The sequence below is a fragment of the Pleurodeles waltl genome, chromosome 4_2 (assembly GCF_031143425.1).
Source record: "Pleurodeles waltl isolate 20211129_DDA chromosome 4_2, aPleWal1.hap1.20221129, whole genome shotgun sequence".
In the NCBI taxonomy this organism is placed as follows: Eukaryota; Metazoa; Chordata; class Amphibia; order Caudata; family Salamandridae; genus Pleurodeles; species Pleurodeles waltl.
In genome coordinates this window covers 283,102,869-283,121,127 of record NC_090443.1, presented here as the reverse complement: position 1 = coordinate 283,121,127, position 18,259 = coordinate 283,102,869, and the positions used below count along the sequence as shown (strand labels likewise).

The 18,259-nt window shown below is 48.4% G+C and overlaps 1 protein-coding gene across 7 annotated transcripts in view; it reads left to right on the top strand.

Moving 5' to 3' along the window:
* EP300 (E1A binding protein p300) overlaps positions 1–18,259 on the top strand; it is a 498,766-nt gene that overhangs the window by 417,802 nt on the left and 62,705 nt on the right. For all 7 annotated transcript variants that reach the window (XM_069231138.1, XM_069231137.1, XM_069231136.1 and 4 more), the window contains one exon: positions 306–373. In XM_069231138.1, the coding sequence (XP_069087239.1) occupies positions 306–373 (68 nt within the window). The remainder of the gene's footprint in view (positions 1–305; positions 374–18,259) is intronic.

Genomic DNA, 18,259 nt, shown 5'->3' with positions numbered 1-18,259 from the left:
TCTGTCATATTTTCTTGGACACACACTTCACTTATAGCCATATTTATTCCTTTTACTTCTCCCTGTCTCCCCCTCTCCTAGTACTTCCTACTCCTGTCACCCAGCTCCTCCGTTTTAATTTCCCCTACATTCTCCCCCTCCCCCCCCCAATAGTACTAGTCGGGGGATGGGACGGCTCATATCCCTGATGCCCATATCATCCATTTTAATTTCCCCTACATCTCCTCATATCACTCCACCTCTGAATTTTCCTCTGAACTACTTTTTTTTGGACATAACCCAACATCTGTTTTGTTCTGTTTCAGCTTCGTCTGTGACGGTTGCCTGAAGAAGAGTGGGCGCACTAGAAAAGAGAACAAGTTCTCAGCAAAAAGTAAGTCTTGGGAGGGGACCCATCAGTGCACAGGGGTTTAGTGTTGGTCCATCTAGGAACATGGACTTTAGTTGTGGCTTTTTGAAGGATAGTGATCAGTGTAATCTGATGAAAGATATCGGCTTTTGATGTGTCTTGTCAGTTTTTACTTGCTTTGTGCCCACTCATCAAGGCAAGAGTGATTTTGCTTGTGTCCAACCACAAACCAGAGTCTCTGCTTAAAAATATCATGTCAAGGCTTTTGTTGTGGCAAGGCAGTTTTAGGAGTCAGTGCTTGTGGCCAATAAGCTCTGAGGGGCTTTCACTGAACTATCAATAGTGAACAGGCAGAAGGAAACTACTTGCGGACAATCGGTATAGGATGTGCTTGTGACCTTAAAACCAGAGGTACTTTCACGGCAATCCATGGGGTTCACAAGCTTAGCTTGTGACATAAGTCTACTCCATGACATATTTAGTCACTGGTGGCCCTAACCTGACAGCATGTACTGCACCTGTTCAAGGCAAGGCAAATCACAAACCCCACCTAAATCACAAAAGCCTTTAGAAAAAGGATGGGTGTTGAGAGATGCAAGCTGTCTTACCAGACAAGCATCTGCGGCAGCCTGTAGTGTTCTGATTAATAAAGTATTATTACTGTGCCCGTTTGTTTTTCCAAGGAATGCTAATATAAGTACGATTCTTTCATTTGCGTTTGAAAGGCTATCTGCCCCCTCCATTCTCAGGGCTGTTTGCCTTTTCTCCTTGTAGGTGATCAAGGTAGATACTTGAGAACTGAATTTTAGTTTGCACTTCAAGTTTGCCAGTGGCACTGTGACACATGATACCATTAGCCATTCATGGCTTTTCAGCCTACAGCATTGCAGGGCTTCTAGTTTTGTTTTTCACACTCCCTGTGGACTCAAAGCCATAGCATGTGAAGTGCTATTGGCTAAAGTGTCAAAATACGTTGAAGGTTTTATATTTGACACGAAACAACTTGTGAAAGACATGTATGTTCTAAAATGTTATAATGTTGTCTAGTTCATGTCTAAAATAGTTTCACATTGACAATGCAAAATTTTGCCTTGTTTAGTGGTAAGAATTATACCAAGGTTCTCTGTAGAAAAAGGTACAACATAGCAGCACAACATTGCCTAGCACAACAAATAAATGACGTGGCAAGTAGCTGGAGGATCATCACATGGTTTACTATCACATGCCGGACCAGTACAAATCAGTTAGTTAACACTAATGAAAGTGAGAGATTAAAGGATTGTTGCACACTGTACCTAAATAGATATAAACTTTCAGATGGATACTTCCAACATCCGATTGCTCACCTTTAGAATATTCCTATAGGGCCAGGCTAGATTCAAAGAATTCTTAAGCAGTGTGCAAGCCGATAAGTGGCATTGTGTGGCTGTCTGCTGATTCCATACTGTAGGGTTCTGGTTGCAGTAATGCCCCCATGGGTTGCAGCATGTATTGTGCCACCCATTGGGTCCATGCAAACTGTCTCTGCAGGTCTTCCATTGCAGCCTGCGTGAAATGGTGAATGCACCTTTAACCACATACCTGGTCACTGCACTTACACTATAAGGCACCCCTCTGGTAGGCCCTAGAGCCCAAGGGCAGGGTGCATGTCTCTTACGTGTGAGGGTGCCCCTGCATGAGCAGGGTGCACCTACAAACCCTGGCCCCATTTCCTGGACTCTGTGAGTGTGGCAAAGCCATCTTAAGGTATGTAGTGTACACTGGTCGACACGAGTAGTCCAACTACATAATGGCTTCTCAGAACCTAGACAGATTTGGTATCAAACATGTTAGAATCATGCAACTACACTGATTCCAGTGTTAGTTGCATGATACCGTGTACTCCAGGGGTTCCTTAGGGGATCCTCCAGTTCTGCAGCCTTGTGGGGTCTAGCTGCCAGCCCACCAGACACTGTTCTGCCCTGCTGGCAAGCCTGGCTTAGGCCAGAGAGGCAGAGCAAAGGATTTCCTACAAGGGAGAGATGTGACCACTTCCCACTGTGTATTAGGTATCTAAGGGGTGGGGTGGGCTCTGAATGCCACCAGACTGCTTTGAAGGGCACATTTAGTGCCCACCCTCCTTGCATAGTCCGGTTTGCACCAGTTCAGAACCCCCTGGTTCCCCCTCTAGCACGAAACTGCACAAAGGGCAGGGGAGTGACCACCACCCTGTCCATCTCCTCCCCCCATGTAGGTGCACAGAGCTCTGAAAGGTGGCCTCTTGATTCTACCATCTTGGAAACAAGATGCATAGAGGCCCCTGGGAGCATCTGACTGGTTAGGCCTGGTGGATGACGTCCCTGACAGCCTCTCATAGTAACCAACCAGCACCTCCACCCAGTGCAGGCTTTGTTTCTGGCCCTAGAGAGACCTACTGTCCTTGAAGGTGGCTACATCCTCCTTGTGCCTCCTCCCTGAGGGGAGGGGTGCACATCCATATTCCTATTGGGGGAATCCTCCAAAACCAAGATGGAGGATTTCTAAAGGCAGGGGGTCACCTCAGCTCAGGGCACCTTAGGGGCTGCCCTGGCTGGCATGTGACTCCTTGTTTTTCTCATTATCTCCTCTGGACTTACCGCCAAAAGTGGGGGCTGTGTCTGGAGGGGCGGGCATCTCCACTAGCTGGGATGCTCTAACAGGCAGAAGCCTTTGAGGCTCACCACCAGATTTTACAGCTCCTGCAGGGGGAGGTGAGAAGCACCTCCACCCAGTACAGGCTTTGTTCCTGGCCACAGAGTGACAAAGGCACTCTCCCCATGTGGCCAGCAACATGTCTGGTGTGTGGCAGGCTGGCAGAAACTGGTCAGCCTACACTAGAAGTCAGGTAGGTATTCAGGGGCATCTCTAAGATGCCCTCTGGGTGTATGTTACAATAAATTGCACACTGGCATCAGTGTGCATTTATTGTGCTGAGAAGTTTGATACCAAAACTTCCCAGTTTTCAGTGTAGCCATTATGGAACTGTGGAGTTTGTGTTTGACAAACTCCCAGACCATATACTCTTATGGCTACCCTGCACTTACAATGTCTAAGGTTTTGCTTAGACACTGTAGGGGCATAGTGCTCATGTACATATGCCCTCACCTGTGGTATAGTGCACCCTGCCTTAGGGCCTGCTCGAGGGGTGACTTACCTATGTCACAGGCAGTGTGAGGTTGGCATGGCACACTGAGGGGAGTGCCATGTCGACTTAGTCATTTTCTCCCCACCAGCACACACAAGCTGTGAGGCAGTGTGCATGTGCTGAGTGAGTGGTCCCCCAGGTGGCATAAGACATGCTGCATCCCTTTGAGACCTTCCCTGGCATCAGGGCCCTTGGTACCAGTTACAAGGGATTTACCTGAGTGCCATGGTTGTGCCAATTGTGGATACAAAGGTACAGTTTAGGGAAAGTACACTGGTGCTGGGGCCTGGATAGCAGGGTCCCAGCACACTTTCAAATCATAACTTAGCAACAGCAAAGGCAAAAAGTTAGGGGGTAACCATGCCAAGGAAGCATTTCCTTACAAGAGGCTTCTTAGTTGTAGCAGCTTTTGTTACTCACGTAAAATGGCGTCCCCACACTCACAAAGTCCAGGAAAATGGATCTAGATTTTGTGGGGGCACCTCTGCTAGTGCAGGGGTGCCCTCACACACAGGTACCTGCACCCTGCCCTCTGGGCTTAGAGGACCTACCATAAGGGTGACTTACAGTGACGTGGTGCAGTGACCTGCAGTGAAAACGGGTGCATGCACCCATTTCACAGGGGCTGCAATGGCAGGCCTGCAGAACCCTTTGCATGGGCTCCCTAAGGGTGGCAGAATAATTGCTGTAGCCCATAGGGATCCCCTGAAAACCCCAATGCCCTGGGTACATAGGTACCATATACTAGGGACTTACATGGGAGGGACCAGTATTCCAATTGTGAGACAAAAAAGGTACAATTTACAGGAGAGAGCAAAACTACTGTGGTCTTGGTTAGCGGCATCCCAGTAGACAGTGTCAAACACACTGACAGCAGGCAGAAAATGGGGGTAACGATACCAAGAAAGAGGCTACTTTACTACATAGGGCATTAATTTAAAGCAGAAACAAAAAAGGTGCTAAGATACATCCTTGTCTAATCCCTCTAGCTACACTGATTTGGGCTGTACAATGACCCTCACTAGTATAGCGCACTCTACTGGTGGTGTCCTGGTGAAGCCGCCTTAGTAGACCCAAGTAAATTCATATCTATACCAGCACATTCCATCATTTCCCATAAGATTTCTCTAACAACCATATCGAATGCACTGGAAAGATCCATAAAGGCCATATGCAGGGTACCACATTTAGCGACCACATATTTATTTACCTAGTATATGTGAGGTTTAATTCCTGCTCTAACCCAGGACGAAAACCATATTGCACAGGACTAAAAAAAAAATGTTTCCTCTGCCCAAACTTCAAGTTTATCGCTAATGACCCGACCCAGGATCTTCATAGATGAATCTAACAACGAAATGGGGTGATAACATGAGGGCAAATTCTGATCACCTTTCCTAAAAATGAAAGTGCCAGTCTCCTGCATATGCATTTAAAATGGCTTCCCTGGTAACTTACTATGTCTGAGAAGTGACATAGACATAGCAGAGGTATATCTATCTGCTCGTGCAGATATGCCTTCATGTGATATAATGTACCCTGCCTTAGGGCTGTTAGGCCTGCCAGAGGGGTTACTTACATATATTGCATGCAGTGTTAGGGGACATGGCACACAGGCTGTGTGCCATGTTGTGTTTTCACTTTTGTCTGCACCAAGTCAAAAAGAGGTACTTTCCTTTAGATTGTCATGTATATCCAAACGTGCTGCATTTAGGCTGAAAGTCAGCTGCCCACCCAGACACACTTCAGTCTCAGGAAGGGTACCACTATGGCTTTCCTTGACAATTCTACCAAAGCTGGCATAACTGAGACAATTGCATGATCCACTCCACACACAATCATCAGACCCTTCTGTTGGACGTCTTGGCACTCCAACAAGCAAGGGTTTGATAAGCTGTTCTTCTAACACTTTTTCAGTCCTCTGCAACATCCCCCGGCTAGCCATGGCTTAAGCTAGGTACTGCTGTACAGTTTATGCACAGCATATGTATCTACATCCACATATGCCCCAAACTGAATGTTACCCTCTAAGCATCTGTTCGAGGCATGTAGTGCTTTAGGTTTACATGTGCCGCTCAGTTCCCTGAAAGACTTTGGTTTTTGCGGAGGTTCTTTTCATTTTCTTCCTTTTACATTCCTTTTCTCCATCCTCACCTGCTTTGCGGAAAATGGTCTAACATTGGAGTTGATGCCCATGTTCATTAGCAGTCATAGAAAGAGTCCCATTACCACGTGTAGGAAGTTGGCTCTGTATGCACTATTTCAAAGTAAGGAATAGTATGCACATAGTCCAAGGGTTCCCCTTAGAGGTAAGATAGTGGCAAAAAGAAATCATACTAATGCTCTATTTTGTGGTAGTGTGGTCGAGCAGTAGGCTTATCAAAGGAGTAGTGTTAAGCATTTGTTGTACACACACAGGCAATAAATGAGGAACACACACTCAAAGACAATTCCAGGCCAATAGGTTTTTGTATAGAAAAATATATTTTCTTAGTTTATTTTAAGAACCACAAGTTCACATTTTACATGTAATACTTTAAATGAAAGGTATTGCAGGTAAGTACTTTAGGAACTTTGAATAATCACAATAGCATATATACTTTTCAAATAAATCACATATAGCTATTTTAAAACTAGACACAGTGCAATTTTCAACAGTTCCTGGGGGAGGTAAGTATTTGTTAGTTTTTGTATGTAAGTAAACCACCTACGGGGTTCAAGTTTGGGTCCAAGGTAGCCAACCGTTGGGGGTTCAGAGCAACCCCAAAGTTACCACTCCAGCAGCTCAGGGCCGGTCAGGTGCAGAGGTCAAAGTGGTGCCCAAAACGCATAGGCTTCAATGGAGAAGGGGGTGCCCCGGTTCCAGTCTGCCAGCAGGTAAGTACCCGCGTCCTAGGAGGGCAGACGAGGGGGGTTTTGTAGGGCACCGGGGGGGACACAAGTTAGCACAGAAAGTACACCGTCAGCAGCACAGGGCGGCCGGGTGCAGTGTGCAAACACATGTCGGGTTTTCAATTGGAATCAATGGGAGACCAAGGGGTCTCTTCAGCGATGCAGGCAAGGGGGGGGCTCCTCGGGGTAGCCACCACCTGGGCAAGGGAGAGGGCCTCCTGGGGGTCACTCCTGCACTGGAGTTCCGATCCTTCAGGTCCTGGGGGCTGCGGGTGCAGAGTCTTTTCCAGGCGTCGGGATCTGGGAGTCAGGCAGTCGCGGTCAGGGGGAGCCTCGGGATTCCCTCTGCAGGCGTCGCTGTGGGGGCTCAGGGGGGGCAACTCTGGCTACTCAGTCTCGTAGTCGCCAGGGAGTCCTCCCTGAAGTGTTGTTTCTCCACAAGTCGAACCGGGGGCGTCGGGTGCAGAGTTGCAAGTCTCACGCTTCTGGCGGGAAACGCAGTTGTCTTTAAGTTGCTCCTTTGGAAACAAAGTTGCAGTCTTTGGTGAACAGGGCCGCTGTTCTCTGGAGTTTCTTGGTCCTTTTAGAGCAGTGCAGTCCTCTGAGGATTCAGAGGTTGCTGGTCCTGGGGAAAGCGTCGCTGGAGCAGTTTCTTCAGAAGGGGGGGAGACAGACCGGTAGGGCTGGGGCAAAGCAGTTGGTGTCTCCGTCTTCTCTGCAGGGTTTTTCAGCTCAGCAGTCCTCTTCTTCTTAGGTTGCAGGAATCTGAGTTCCTAGGTTCAGGGGAGCCCTTAAATACTAAATTTAAGGGCGTGTTTAGGTCTGGGGGGTTAGTAGCCAATGGCTACTAGCCCTGAGGGTGGGTACACCCTCTTTGTGCCTCCTCCCAAGGGCAGGGGGTCACATTCCTATCCCTATTGGGGGAATCCTCCATCAGCAAGATGGAGGATTTCTAAAAGTTAGTCACCTCAGCTCAGGACACCTTAGGGGCTGTCCTGACTGGCCAGTGACTCCTCCTTGTTATTCTCATTATTTCCTCCGGCCTTGCCGCCAAAAGTGGGGCCGTGGCCGGAGGGGGCGGGCAACTCCACTAGCTGGAGTGCCCTGTGGTGCTGTAACAAAGGGGGTGAGCCTTTGAGGCTCACCGCCAGGTGTTACAGTTCCTGCAGGGGGAGGTGTGAAGCACCTCCACCCAGTACAGGCTTTGTTACTAGCCACAGAGTGACAAAGGCACTCTCCCCATGTGGCCAGCAACATGTCTCGAGTGTGGCAGGCTGCTAAAACCAGTCAGCCTACACGGGTAGTTGGTTAAGGTTTCAGGGGGCACCTCTAAGGTGCCCTCTGGGGTGTATGTTACAATAAATTGTACACTGGCATAAGTGTGCATTTATTGTGCTGAGAAGTTCGATACCAAACTTCCCAGTTTTCAGTGTAACCATTATGGTGCTGTGGAGTTCGTGTTTGACAGACTCCCAGACCATATACTCTTATGGCTACCCTGCACTTACAATGTCTAAGGTTTGGCTTAGACACTGTAGGGGCACAGTGCTCATGCACTGGTGCCCTCACCTATGGTATAGTGCACCCTGCCTTAGGGCTGTAAGGCCTGCTAGAGGGGTGACATATCTATACTGCATAGGCAGTGTGAGGTTGGCATGGCACCCTGAGGGGAGTGCCATGCCGACTTACTCGTTTTGTCCTCACCAACACACACAAGCTGACAAGCAGGGTGTTTGTGCTGAGTGAGGGGTCCCCAGGGTGGCATAAGATATGCTGCAGCCCTTAGAGACCTTCCCTGGCATCAGGGCCCTTGGTACCAGGGGTACCAGTTACAAGGGACTTACCTGGATGCTAGGGTGTGCCAATTGTGAAAACAAAAGTACAGGTTAGGGAAAGAACACTGGTGCTGGGGCCTGGTTAGCAGGCCTCAGCACACTTGCAAATCACAACATAGCATCAGCAAAGGCAAAAAGTCAGGGGGTAACTGTAGGAGGCTGGACTGGCTTGTAGTGAGTACCAAGGGGTACTTGCACCTTGCACCAGGCCCAGTTATCCCTTATTAGTGTATAGGATGTCTAGCAGCTTAGGCTGATAGATAATGGTAGCTTAGCAGAGCAGCTTAGGCTGAACTAGGAGACGTGTGAAGCTACTACAGTACCACTTAGTGTCATATGCACAATATCATAAGAAAACACAATACACAGTTATACTAAAAATAAAGGTACTTTATTTTTATGACAATATGCCAAAGTATCTTAGAGTGTACCCTCAGTAAGAGGATAGGAAATATACACAAGATATATATACACAATAGCAAAAATATGCAGTATAGTCTTAGAAAACAGTGCAAACAATGTATAATTACAATAGGATGCAATGGGGAAACATAGGGATAGGGGCAACACAAACCATATACTCCAAAAGTGGAATGTGAACCACGAATGGACCCCAAACCTATGTGACCTTGTAGAGGGTCGCTGGGACTATTAGAAAATAGTGAGAGTTAGAAAAATAACCCTCCCCAAGACCCTGAAAAGTGAGTGCAAAGTGCACCAAAGTTCCCCTAAGGACAAAATAGTCGTGTTAGAGGGAGAATGCAAGGAAAACACAAATCAGCAATGCAACAACGATGGATTCCTGTCTGAAGGTACCTGTGGAACAAGGGGACCAAGTCCAAAAGTCACAAGCAGCTCGGAGATGGGCAGATGCCCAAGAAATGCCAGCGGTTGGTGCAAAGAAGCTCTTACTAGGCTGAAGAACTGTGAATACTGCAGGAACGACAAGGGCTAGAGACTTCCCCTTTGGAGGATGGATCCCCCACGCCTTGGAGAGTCGTGCAGAAGTGTTTTCCCGCCGGATGGACGCCAACAAGCCTTGCTACACGCAAATCGTGCGTTTGGCGTTTTTGGACGCTGCTGGGGCCCAGGAGGGACCAGGAGGTCGCAAATTGGACCTGCAGAGAGAGGGGACGTCGAGCAAGACAAGGAGCCCTCACTGAAGCAGGTAGCACCCGGAGAAGTGCCAGAAACAGGCACTACGAGGATGCGTGAAACGGTGCTCGCCGAAGTTGCACAAAGGAGTCCCACGTCGCCGGAGACCAACTTAGAAAGTCGTGCAATGCAGGTTAGAGTGCCGTGGACCCAGGCTTGGCTGTGCACGAAGGATTTCCGCCGGAAGTGCACAGGGGCCGGAGAAGCTTGCAAAGTCGCGGTTCCCAGCAATGCAGCCCAGCGAGGTGAGGCAAGGACTTACCTCCACCAAACTTGGGCTGAAGAGTCACTGGACTGTGGGGGTCACTTGGACGGTGTCGCTGGATTCGAGGGACCTCGCTCGTCGTGCTGAGAGGAGACCCAAGGGACCGGAGATGCAGCTTTTTGGTGCCTGCGGTTGCAGGGGGAAGATTCCGTCGACCCACGGGAGATTTCTTCGGAGCTTCTGGTGCAGAGAGGAGGCAGACTACCCCCACAGCATGCACAAGCAGGAAAACAGTCGAGAAGGCGGCAGGATCAGCGTTACAGAGTTGCAGTAGTCGTCTTTGCTACTATGTTGCAGGTTTGCAGGCTTCCAGCGCGGTCAGCGGTCGATTCCTTATCAGAAGGTGAAGAGGGAGATGCAGAGGAACTCGGCTGAGCTCATGCATTCGTTATCTACAGTTTCCCCAGAGACAGAGACCCTAAATAGCCAGAAAAGAGGGTTTGGCTACCTAGGAGAGAGGAAAGGCTACTAACACCTGAAGGAGCCTATCACAAGGAGTCTCTGACGTCACCTGGTGGCACTGGCCACTCAGAGCAGTCCAGTGTGCCAGCAGCACCTCTGTTTCCAAGATGGCAGAGGTCTGGAGCACACTGGAGGAGCTCTGGACACCTCCCAGGGGAGGTGCAGGTCAGGGGAGTGGTCACTCCCCTTTCCTTTGTCCAGTTTCGCGCCAGAGCAGGGGCTAAGGGGTCCCTGAACCGGTGTAGACTGGCTTATGCAGAATTGGGCACACCTGTGCCCAACAAAGCATTTCCAGAGGCTGGGGGAGGCTACTCCTCCCCTGCCTTCACACCATTTTCCAAAGGGAGAGGGTGTCACACCCTCTCTCAGAGGAAGTTCTTTGTTCTGCCATCCTGGGCCAGGCCTGGCTGGACCCCAGGAGGGCAGCTGCCTGTCTGAGGGGTTGGCAGCAGCAGCAGCTGCAGAGAAACCCCAGGAAGGGCAGTCTGGCAGTACCAGGGTCTGTGCTACAGACCACTGGGATCATGGAATTGTACCAACAATGCCAGGATGGCATAGAGGGGGCAATTCCATGATCATAGACATGTTACATGGCCATATTCGGAGTTACCATGGTGAAGCTACATATAGGTAGTGACCTATATGTAGTGCACGCGTGTAATGGTGTCCCCGCACTCACAAAGTTCAGTGAATTGGCTCTGAACAATGTGGGGGCACCTTGGCTAGTGCCAGGGTGCCCTCACACTAAGTAACTTTGCACCTAACCTTTACCAGGTAAAGGTTAGACATATAGGTGACTTATAAGTTACTTAAGTGCAGTGTAAAATGGCTGTGAAATAACGTGGACGTTATTTCACTCAGGCTGCAGTGGCAGGCCTGTGTAAGAATTGTCAGAGCTCCCTATGGGTGGCAAAAGAAATGCTGCAGCCCATAGGGATCTCCTGGAACCCCAATACCCTGGGTACCTCAGTACCATATACTAGGGAATTATAAGGGTGTTCCAGTAAGCCAATGTAAATTGGTAAAAATGGTCACTAGCCTGTCAGTGACAATTTGGAAAGAAATGAGAGAGCATAACCACTGAGGTTCTGGTTAGCAGAGCCTCAGTGAGACAGTTAGGCACCACACAGGGAACATACACATGCACACCTATGAGCACTGGGGCCCTGTGTGACAGGGTCCCAGTGACACATACATATAGGCCACAAACCTATGAGCACTGGGGTCCTGACCAGCAGGATCCCAGTGACACATAACAACCATACTGAAAACATGGTGTTTTCACTATGAGCACTGAGGCCTGGCTATCAGGATCCCAGTGAGACAGTGAAAACAGTGACAAACACCCTGACATACACTCACAAACAGGCCAAAAGTGGGGGTAACAAGGCTAGAAAGAGGCTACCTTCTCACACAACCCCCCCCCAAACGAAGGACAATAAGGCTAACCTTGGCCAGTTGAGACTTTATTGTCTAAGTGGTGATAAGTAGAGAGTAGCTCTGCAATAGACTGGTTACTCCCTTTATCATCCACTATATGGTTACTTCCCTGTGGGGATGTAAACCACCCTGTTTGAAGTTTTTTAGCTAAGCAACAATGTGAAGATGTATTTTCAGAGTTTCTATCAGTAAGTTTTAGTTTAGAGCAGTGGGAATTGTCCACTGAACCTATTTGTAGTGATGGAAATGCCAGACAGGGATGCTGTCTCAGAAAAGCCATAGCTGGGCAAAAACTTTGTCCATCTGGCTGGAAGAGAGAACAGGGATGCTGTTTCTCTTGAGTTGGAGCAGGGCAGGGATGCTGTCCTATGAGCTCCACACTAGGGCAGGGATGCTGTCCTAAGTGTTGTGAGGTAGTGCAGGGTTTCTGCACTAAAGTTTCTCTGGAAGGGTTGGAGGGATGCTCCATGTTAACTAAAATGGTGCTGTTTTTCTCACCAATGTTAGTTATCCCACAGAGAGGTACTTCCACCTCAGGGAGTCCAGCTTTGCCAGCTGATGATTCCCTTAGAACAGGTGCCACCCCAGGAGAGGTTTCTCCCACCACAGGAATAGTATCCTGAATGGTAGGGTGGTTAGGGGATACTGTGATACCCTTTTTACCTGTTGATGGAGAGGGATCCTGAGTTTTCAGGCCTTCTCTCCTTTGCTTTTTCATTTCACTTGAAATGAGAGGGAACAATTCCTCAGGGATGCCCAGCATGGCTGCATGGGCATAAAACTCTACATCAGCCCAACCTGAGGCCTCTAGGTCATTACCTAAGAGACAGTCTACAGGTAAGCTAGGTGATACCACCACCTGCTTAGGGCCAGTAACTCCACCCCAACTAAACTGAATTATAGCTAAGGGAAGAAACTTAGTGGAGTTATGGACATCAATAATCTTATACTGTTGTCCAATGATGTGTTGTTCAGGAGGCACTAGGTTTTCAGTCACCAAAGTGAAACTGGCACCTGTGTCCCTGTAGGCCAAGGCCTCAACACCATTTATTGAAACTGTCTGCCTGTACTTATCCATTGTAAGGGGACAAGCAGCCAGTGTGGCAAGGCCAATGCCACTAGGTGTGACAGAAACTGTCTTGGGACTGATTACATCAGTTTCCACTATGGACCCATAAGTGAACCCAACTACACCCTTTGCTTGACTGTTGCCAGCAGTCCCACCACTAGTACCACTACTGCTAGGGGCACTAGAGCTTGATGTATTAGTGGTGGTAGGCTCAGGGGGTTTACCTGGACAGGACTTATCCCCTGGCCTATGGCCTCTGTTTTTACACACAAAGCACCAAGGCTTTTTAATGTGTGCAGGTTGGGAAGAAGAGGAAGAATTTGTTTTATCCCCACCCTCTGAAGAGTGTTTAAGATTTGAAGTGGGATCGTTTGGTTTAACCCTTATCCCCATGCTTATCTTGAGATTTTTCACCATCTTTCTTCTTATTGCCATCTTTGTCACCCCCTGTATGAACTTTTCTGTTCACCCTTGTTCTGACCCATTTGTCTGCCTTCTTTCCCAATTCTTGGGGAGAGGTCAGATCAGAGTCTACCAGGTACTGGTGCAACAAATCAGACACACAATTATTAAGTATATGCTCTCTCAGGATTGTGTTATACAGGCTTTCATAATCAGTAACTTTACTGCCATGTAACCACCCCTCCAAGGCCTTCACTGAATGGTCAATGAAATCAACCCAGTCTTGTGAAGACTCCTTTTTGGTCTCTCTGAACTTTATCCTGTACTGTTCAGTGGTTAAGCCATAACCATCCAGGAGTGCATTCTTAAGAACTGTAAAATTATTGGCATCATTTTCTTTCACAGTAAGGAGCCTATCCCTACCTTTTCCACTAAATGATAGCCATAGGATAGCAGCCCACTGCCTTTGAGGGACATCCTGTACAACACAGGCCCTCTCAAGTGCAGCAAACCACTTGTTAATGTCATCCCCCTCCTTATAAGGGGGAACTATCTTGTGCAGATTCCTGGAATCATGCTCTTTTGCAGGGTGACTATGGGGAATACTGCTGCTGCCACCATGGGTATCTAAACCCAACTTCTGTCTTTCCCTCTCTATTTCTAAAGACTGTCTATCCAAATCCAGCTGTTGCTTCTTGAGCTTCAGTCTGGTTTGTTCCACTCTCAATCTATTGAGCTCCCTTTCTAACAATCTGTCATCAGGGTGGGTGGGAGGGACATTTCTAGATACAGAGGTATGATGGGAATGAACAGAAGGAGACCTGTCCCTTACAGAGGGCACCCTAACAGCTTGGCTACCAGTATAATGTGAGAGCACATCATCAGTATGATGTGATTCAACCTCTGTACCAACTATGCTAGACTGTCTAGTAATGGGCAGGCTGAGAAGTTTCTTTCCTGAACCTTTTCCTGGGGGAGTCCCTGGATCAGATTGAGAACCATTAGCTACTTTTTCTACAGATTGGGCACTTATGGCCTTATCCTGTACTCTAAGCATATTAATTAACAGTTCTAAGGAAGGATTCTTCCCTACACTCAAACCTCTCTCTATGCAGAGACTCCTTGCTCCTTTCCAGCTAAGGTGATCATATGCAAGTTTGGACAGTTCAACTTTTTGGCCTGTGCCAGACATTTTTAGAGAGAGTTAAAGTGATAGACAAAGCGAAAAAAAAGTTTTCAGAACTTTTTGGAAAGACAGAAAAAAAACTTTTTAAACTTTTAAGAACTTTTTGAAAGTTTAGAAGTACTTTTCAGCACTTAGAAAAGAGTGAAAAGAGGAAATGCAAAACTTTTTGGCTATGTGTATATACACTGACCTTGTTTTGTATATTTTTCTCTTATGAAAAGTACAATGACAAGAGTGGTAAGTAGTCTCAAAGCACTTATCCCACCACTGCACAACCAATGTAGGAGGCTGGACTGGCTTGTAGTGAGTACCAAGGGGTACTTGCACCTTGCACCAGGCCCAGTTATCCCTTATTAGTGTATAGGATGTCTAGCAGCTTAGGCTGATAGATAATGGTAGCTTAGCAGAGCAGCTTAGGCTGAACTAGGAGACGTGTGAAGCTACTACAGTACCACTTAGTGTCATATGCACAATATCATAAGAAAACACAATACACAGTTATACTAAAAATAAAGGTACTTTATTTTTATGACAATATGCCAAAGTATCTTAGAGTGTACCCTCAGTAAGAGGATAGGAAATATACACAAGATATATATACACAATAGCAAAAATATGCAGTATAGTCTTAGAAAACAGTGCAAACAATGTATAATTACAATAGGATGCAATGGGGAAACACAGGGATAGGGGCAACACAAACCATATACTCCAAAAGTGGAATGTGAACCACGAATGGACCCCAAACCTATGTGACCTTGTAGAGGGTCGCTGGGACTATTAGAAAATAGTGAGAGTTAGAAAAATAACCCTCCCCAAGACCCTGAAAAGTGAGTGCAAAGTGCACCAAAGTTCCCCTAAGGACAAAATAGTCGTGTTAGAGGGAGAATGCAAGGAAAACACAAATCAGCAATGCAACAACGATGGATTCCTGTCTGAAGGTACCTGTGGAACAAGGGGACCAAGTCCAAAAGTCACAAGCAGCTCGGAGATGGGCAGATGCCCAAGAAATGCCAGCGGTTGGTGCAAAGAAGCTCTTACTAGGCTGAAGAACTGTGAATACTGCAGGAACGACAAGGGCTAGAGACTTCCCCTTTGGAGGATGGATCCCCCACGCCTTGGAGAGTCGTGCAGAAGTGTTTTCCCGCCGGATGGACGCCAACAAGCCTTGCTACACGCAAATCGTGCGTTTGGCGTTTTTGGACGCTGCTGGGGCCCAGGAGGGACCAGGAGGTCGCAAATTGGACCTGCAGAGAGAGGGGACGTCGAGCAAGACAAGGAGCCCTCACTGAAGCAGGTAGCACCCGGAGAAGTGCCAGAAACAGGCACTACGAGGATGCGTGAAACGGTGCTCGCCGAAGTTGCACAAAGGAGTCCCACGTCGCCGGAGACCAACTTAGAAAGTCGTGCAATGCAGGTTAGAGTGCCGTGGACCCAGGCTTGGCTGTGCACGAAGGATTTCCGCCGGAAGTGCACAGGGGCCGGAGAAGCTTGCAAAGTCGCGGTTCCCAGCAATGCAGCCCAGCGAGGTGAGGCAAGGACTTACCTCCACCAAACTTGGGCTGAAGAGTCACTGGACTGTGGGGGTCACTTGGACGGTGTCGCTGGATTCGAGGGACCTCGCTCGTCGTGCTGAGAGGAGACCCAAGGGACCGGAGATGCAGCTTTTTGGTGCCTGCGGTTGCAGGGGGAAGATTCCGTCGACCCACGGGAGATTTCTTCGGAGCTTCTGGTGCAGAGAGGAGGCAGACTACCCCCACAGCATGCACAAGCAGGAAAACAGTCGAGAAGGCGGCAGGATCAGCGTTACAGAGTTGCAGTAGTCGTCTTTGCTACTATGTTGCAGGTTTGCAGGCTTCCAGCGCGGTCAGCGGTCGATTCCTTATCAGAAGGTGAAGAGGGAGATGCAGAGGAACTCGGCTGAGCTCATGCATTCGTTATCTACAGTTTCCCCAGAGACAGAGACCCTAAATAGCCAGAAAAGAGGGTTTGGCTACCTAGGAGAGAGGAAAGGCTACTAACACCTGAAGGAGCCTATCACAAGGAGTCTCTGACGTCACCTGGTGGCACTGGCCACTCAGAGCAGTCCAGTGTGCCAGCAGCACCTCTGTTTCCAAGATGGCAGAGGTCTGGAGCACACTGGAGGAGCTCTGGACACCTCCCAGGGGAGGTGCAGGTCAGGGGAGTGGTCACTCCCCTTTCCTTTGTCCAGTTTCGCGCCAGAGCAGGGGCTAAGGGGTCCCTGAACCGGTGTAGACTGGCTTATGCAGAATTGGGCACACCTGTGCCCAACAAAGCATTTCCAGAGGCTGGGGGAGGCTACTCCTCCCCTGCCTTCACACCATTTTCCAAAGGGAGAGGGTGTCACACCCTCTCTCAGAGGAAGTTCTTTGTTCTGCCATCCTGGGCCAGGCCTGGCTGGACCCCAGGAGGGCAGCTGCCTGTCTGAGGGGTTGGCAGCAGCAGCAGCTGCAGAGAAACCCCAGGAAGGGCAGTCTGGCAGTACCAGGGTCTGTGCTACAGACCACTGGGATCATGGAATTGTACCAACAATGCCAGGATGGCATAGAGGGGGCAATTCCATGATCATAGACATGTTACATGGCCATATTCGGAGTTACCATGGTGAAGCTACATATAGGTAGTGACCTATATGTAGTGCACGCGTGTAATGGTGTCCCCGCACTCACAAAGTTCAGTGAATTGGCTCTGAACAATGTGGGGGCACCTTGGCTAGTGCCAGGGTGCCCTCACACTAAGTAACTTTGCACCTAACCTTTACCAGGTAAAGGTTAGACATATAGGTGACTTATAAGTTACTTAAGTGCAGTGTAAAATGGCTGTGAAATAACGTGGACGTTATTTCACTCAGGCTGCAGTGGCAGGCCTGTGTAAGAATTGTCAGAGCTCCCTATGGGTGGCAAAAGAAATGCTGCAGCCCATAGGGATCTCCTGGAACCCCAATACCCTGGGTACCTCAGTACCATATACTAGGGAATTATAAGGGTGTTCCAGTAAGCCAATGTAAATTGGTAAAAATGGTCACTAGCCTGTCAGTGACAATTTGGAAAGAAATGAGAGAGCATAACCACTGAGGTTCTGGTTAGCAGAGCCTCAGTGAGACAGTTAGGCACCACACAGGGAACATACACATGCACACCTATGAGCACTGGGGCCCTGTGTGACAGGGTCCCAGTGACACATACATATAGGCCACAAACCTATGAGCACTGGGGTCCTGACCAGCAGGATCCCAGTGACACATAACAACCATACTGAAAACATGGTGTTTTCACTATGAGCACTGAGGCCTGGCTATCAGGATCCCAGTGAGACAGTGAAAACAGTGACAAACACCCTGACATACACTCACAAACAGGCCAAAAGTGGGGGTAACAAGGCTAGAAAGAGGCTACCTTCTCACACAACCCCCCCCCAAACGAAGGACAATAAGGCTAACCTTGGCCAGTTGAGACTTTATTGTCTAAGTGGTGATAAGTAGAGAGTAGCTCTGCAATAGACTGGTTACTCCCTTTATCATCCACTATATGGTTACTTCCCTGTGGGGATGTAAACCACCCTGTTTGAAGTTTTTTAGCTAAGCAACAATGTGAAGATGTATTTTCAGAGTTTCTATCAGTAAGTTTTAGTTTAGAGCAGTGGGAATTGTCCACTGAACCTATTTGTAGTGATGGAAATGCCAGACAGGGATGCTGTCTCAGAAAAGCCATAGCTGGGCAAAAACTTTGTCCATCTGGCTGGAAGAGAGAACAGGGATGCTGTTTCTCTTGAGTTGGAGCAGGGCAGGGATGCTGTCCTATGAGCTCCACACTAGGGCAGGGATGCTGTCCTAAGTGTTGTGAGGTAGTGCAGGGTTTCTGCACTAAAGTTTCTCTGGAAGGGTTGGAGGGATGCTCCATGTTAACTAAAATGGTGCTGTTTTTCTCACCAATGTTAGTTATCCCACAGAGAGGTACTTCCACCTCAGGGAGTCCAGCTTTGCCAGCTGATGATTCCCTTAGAACAGGTGCCACCCCAGGA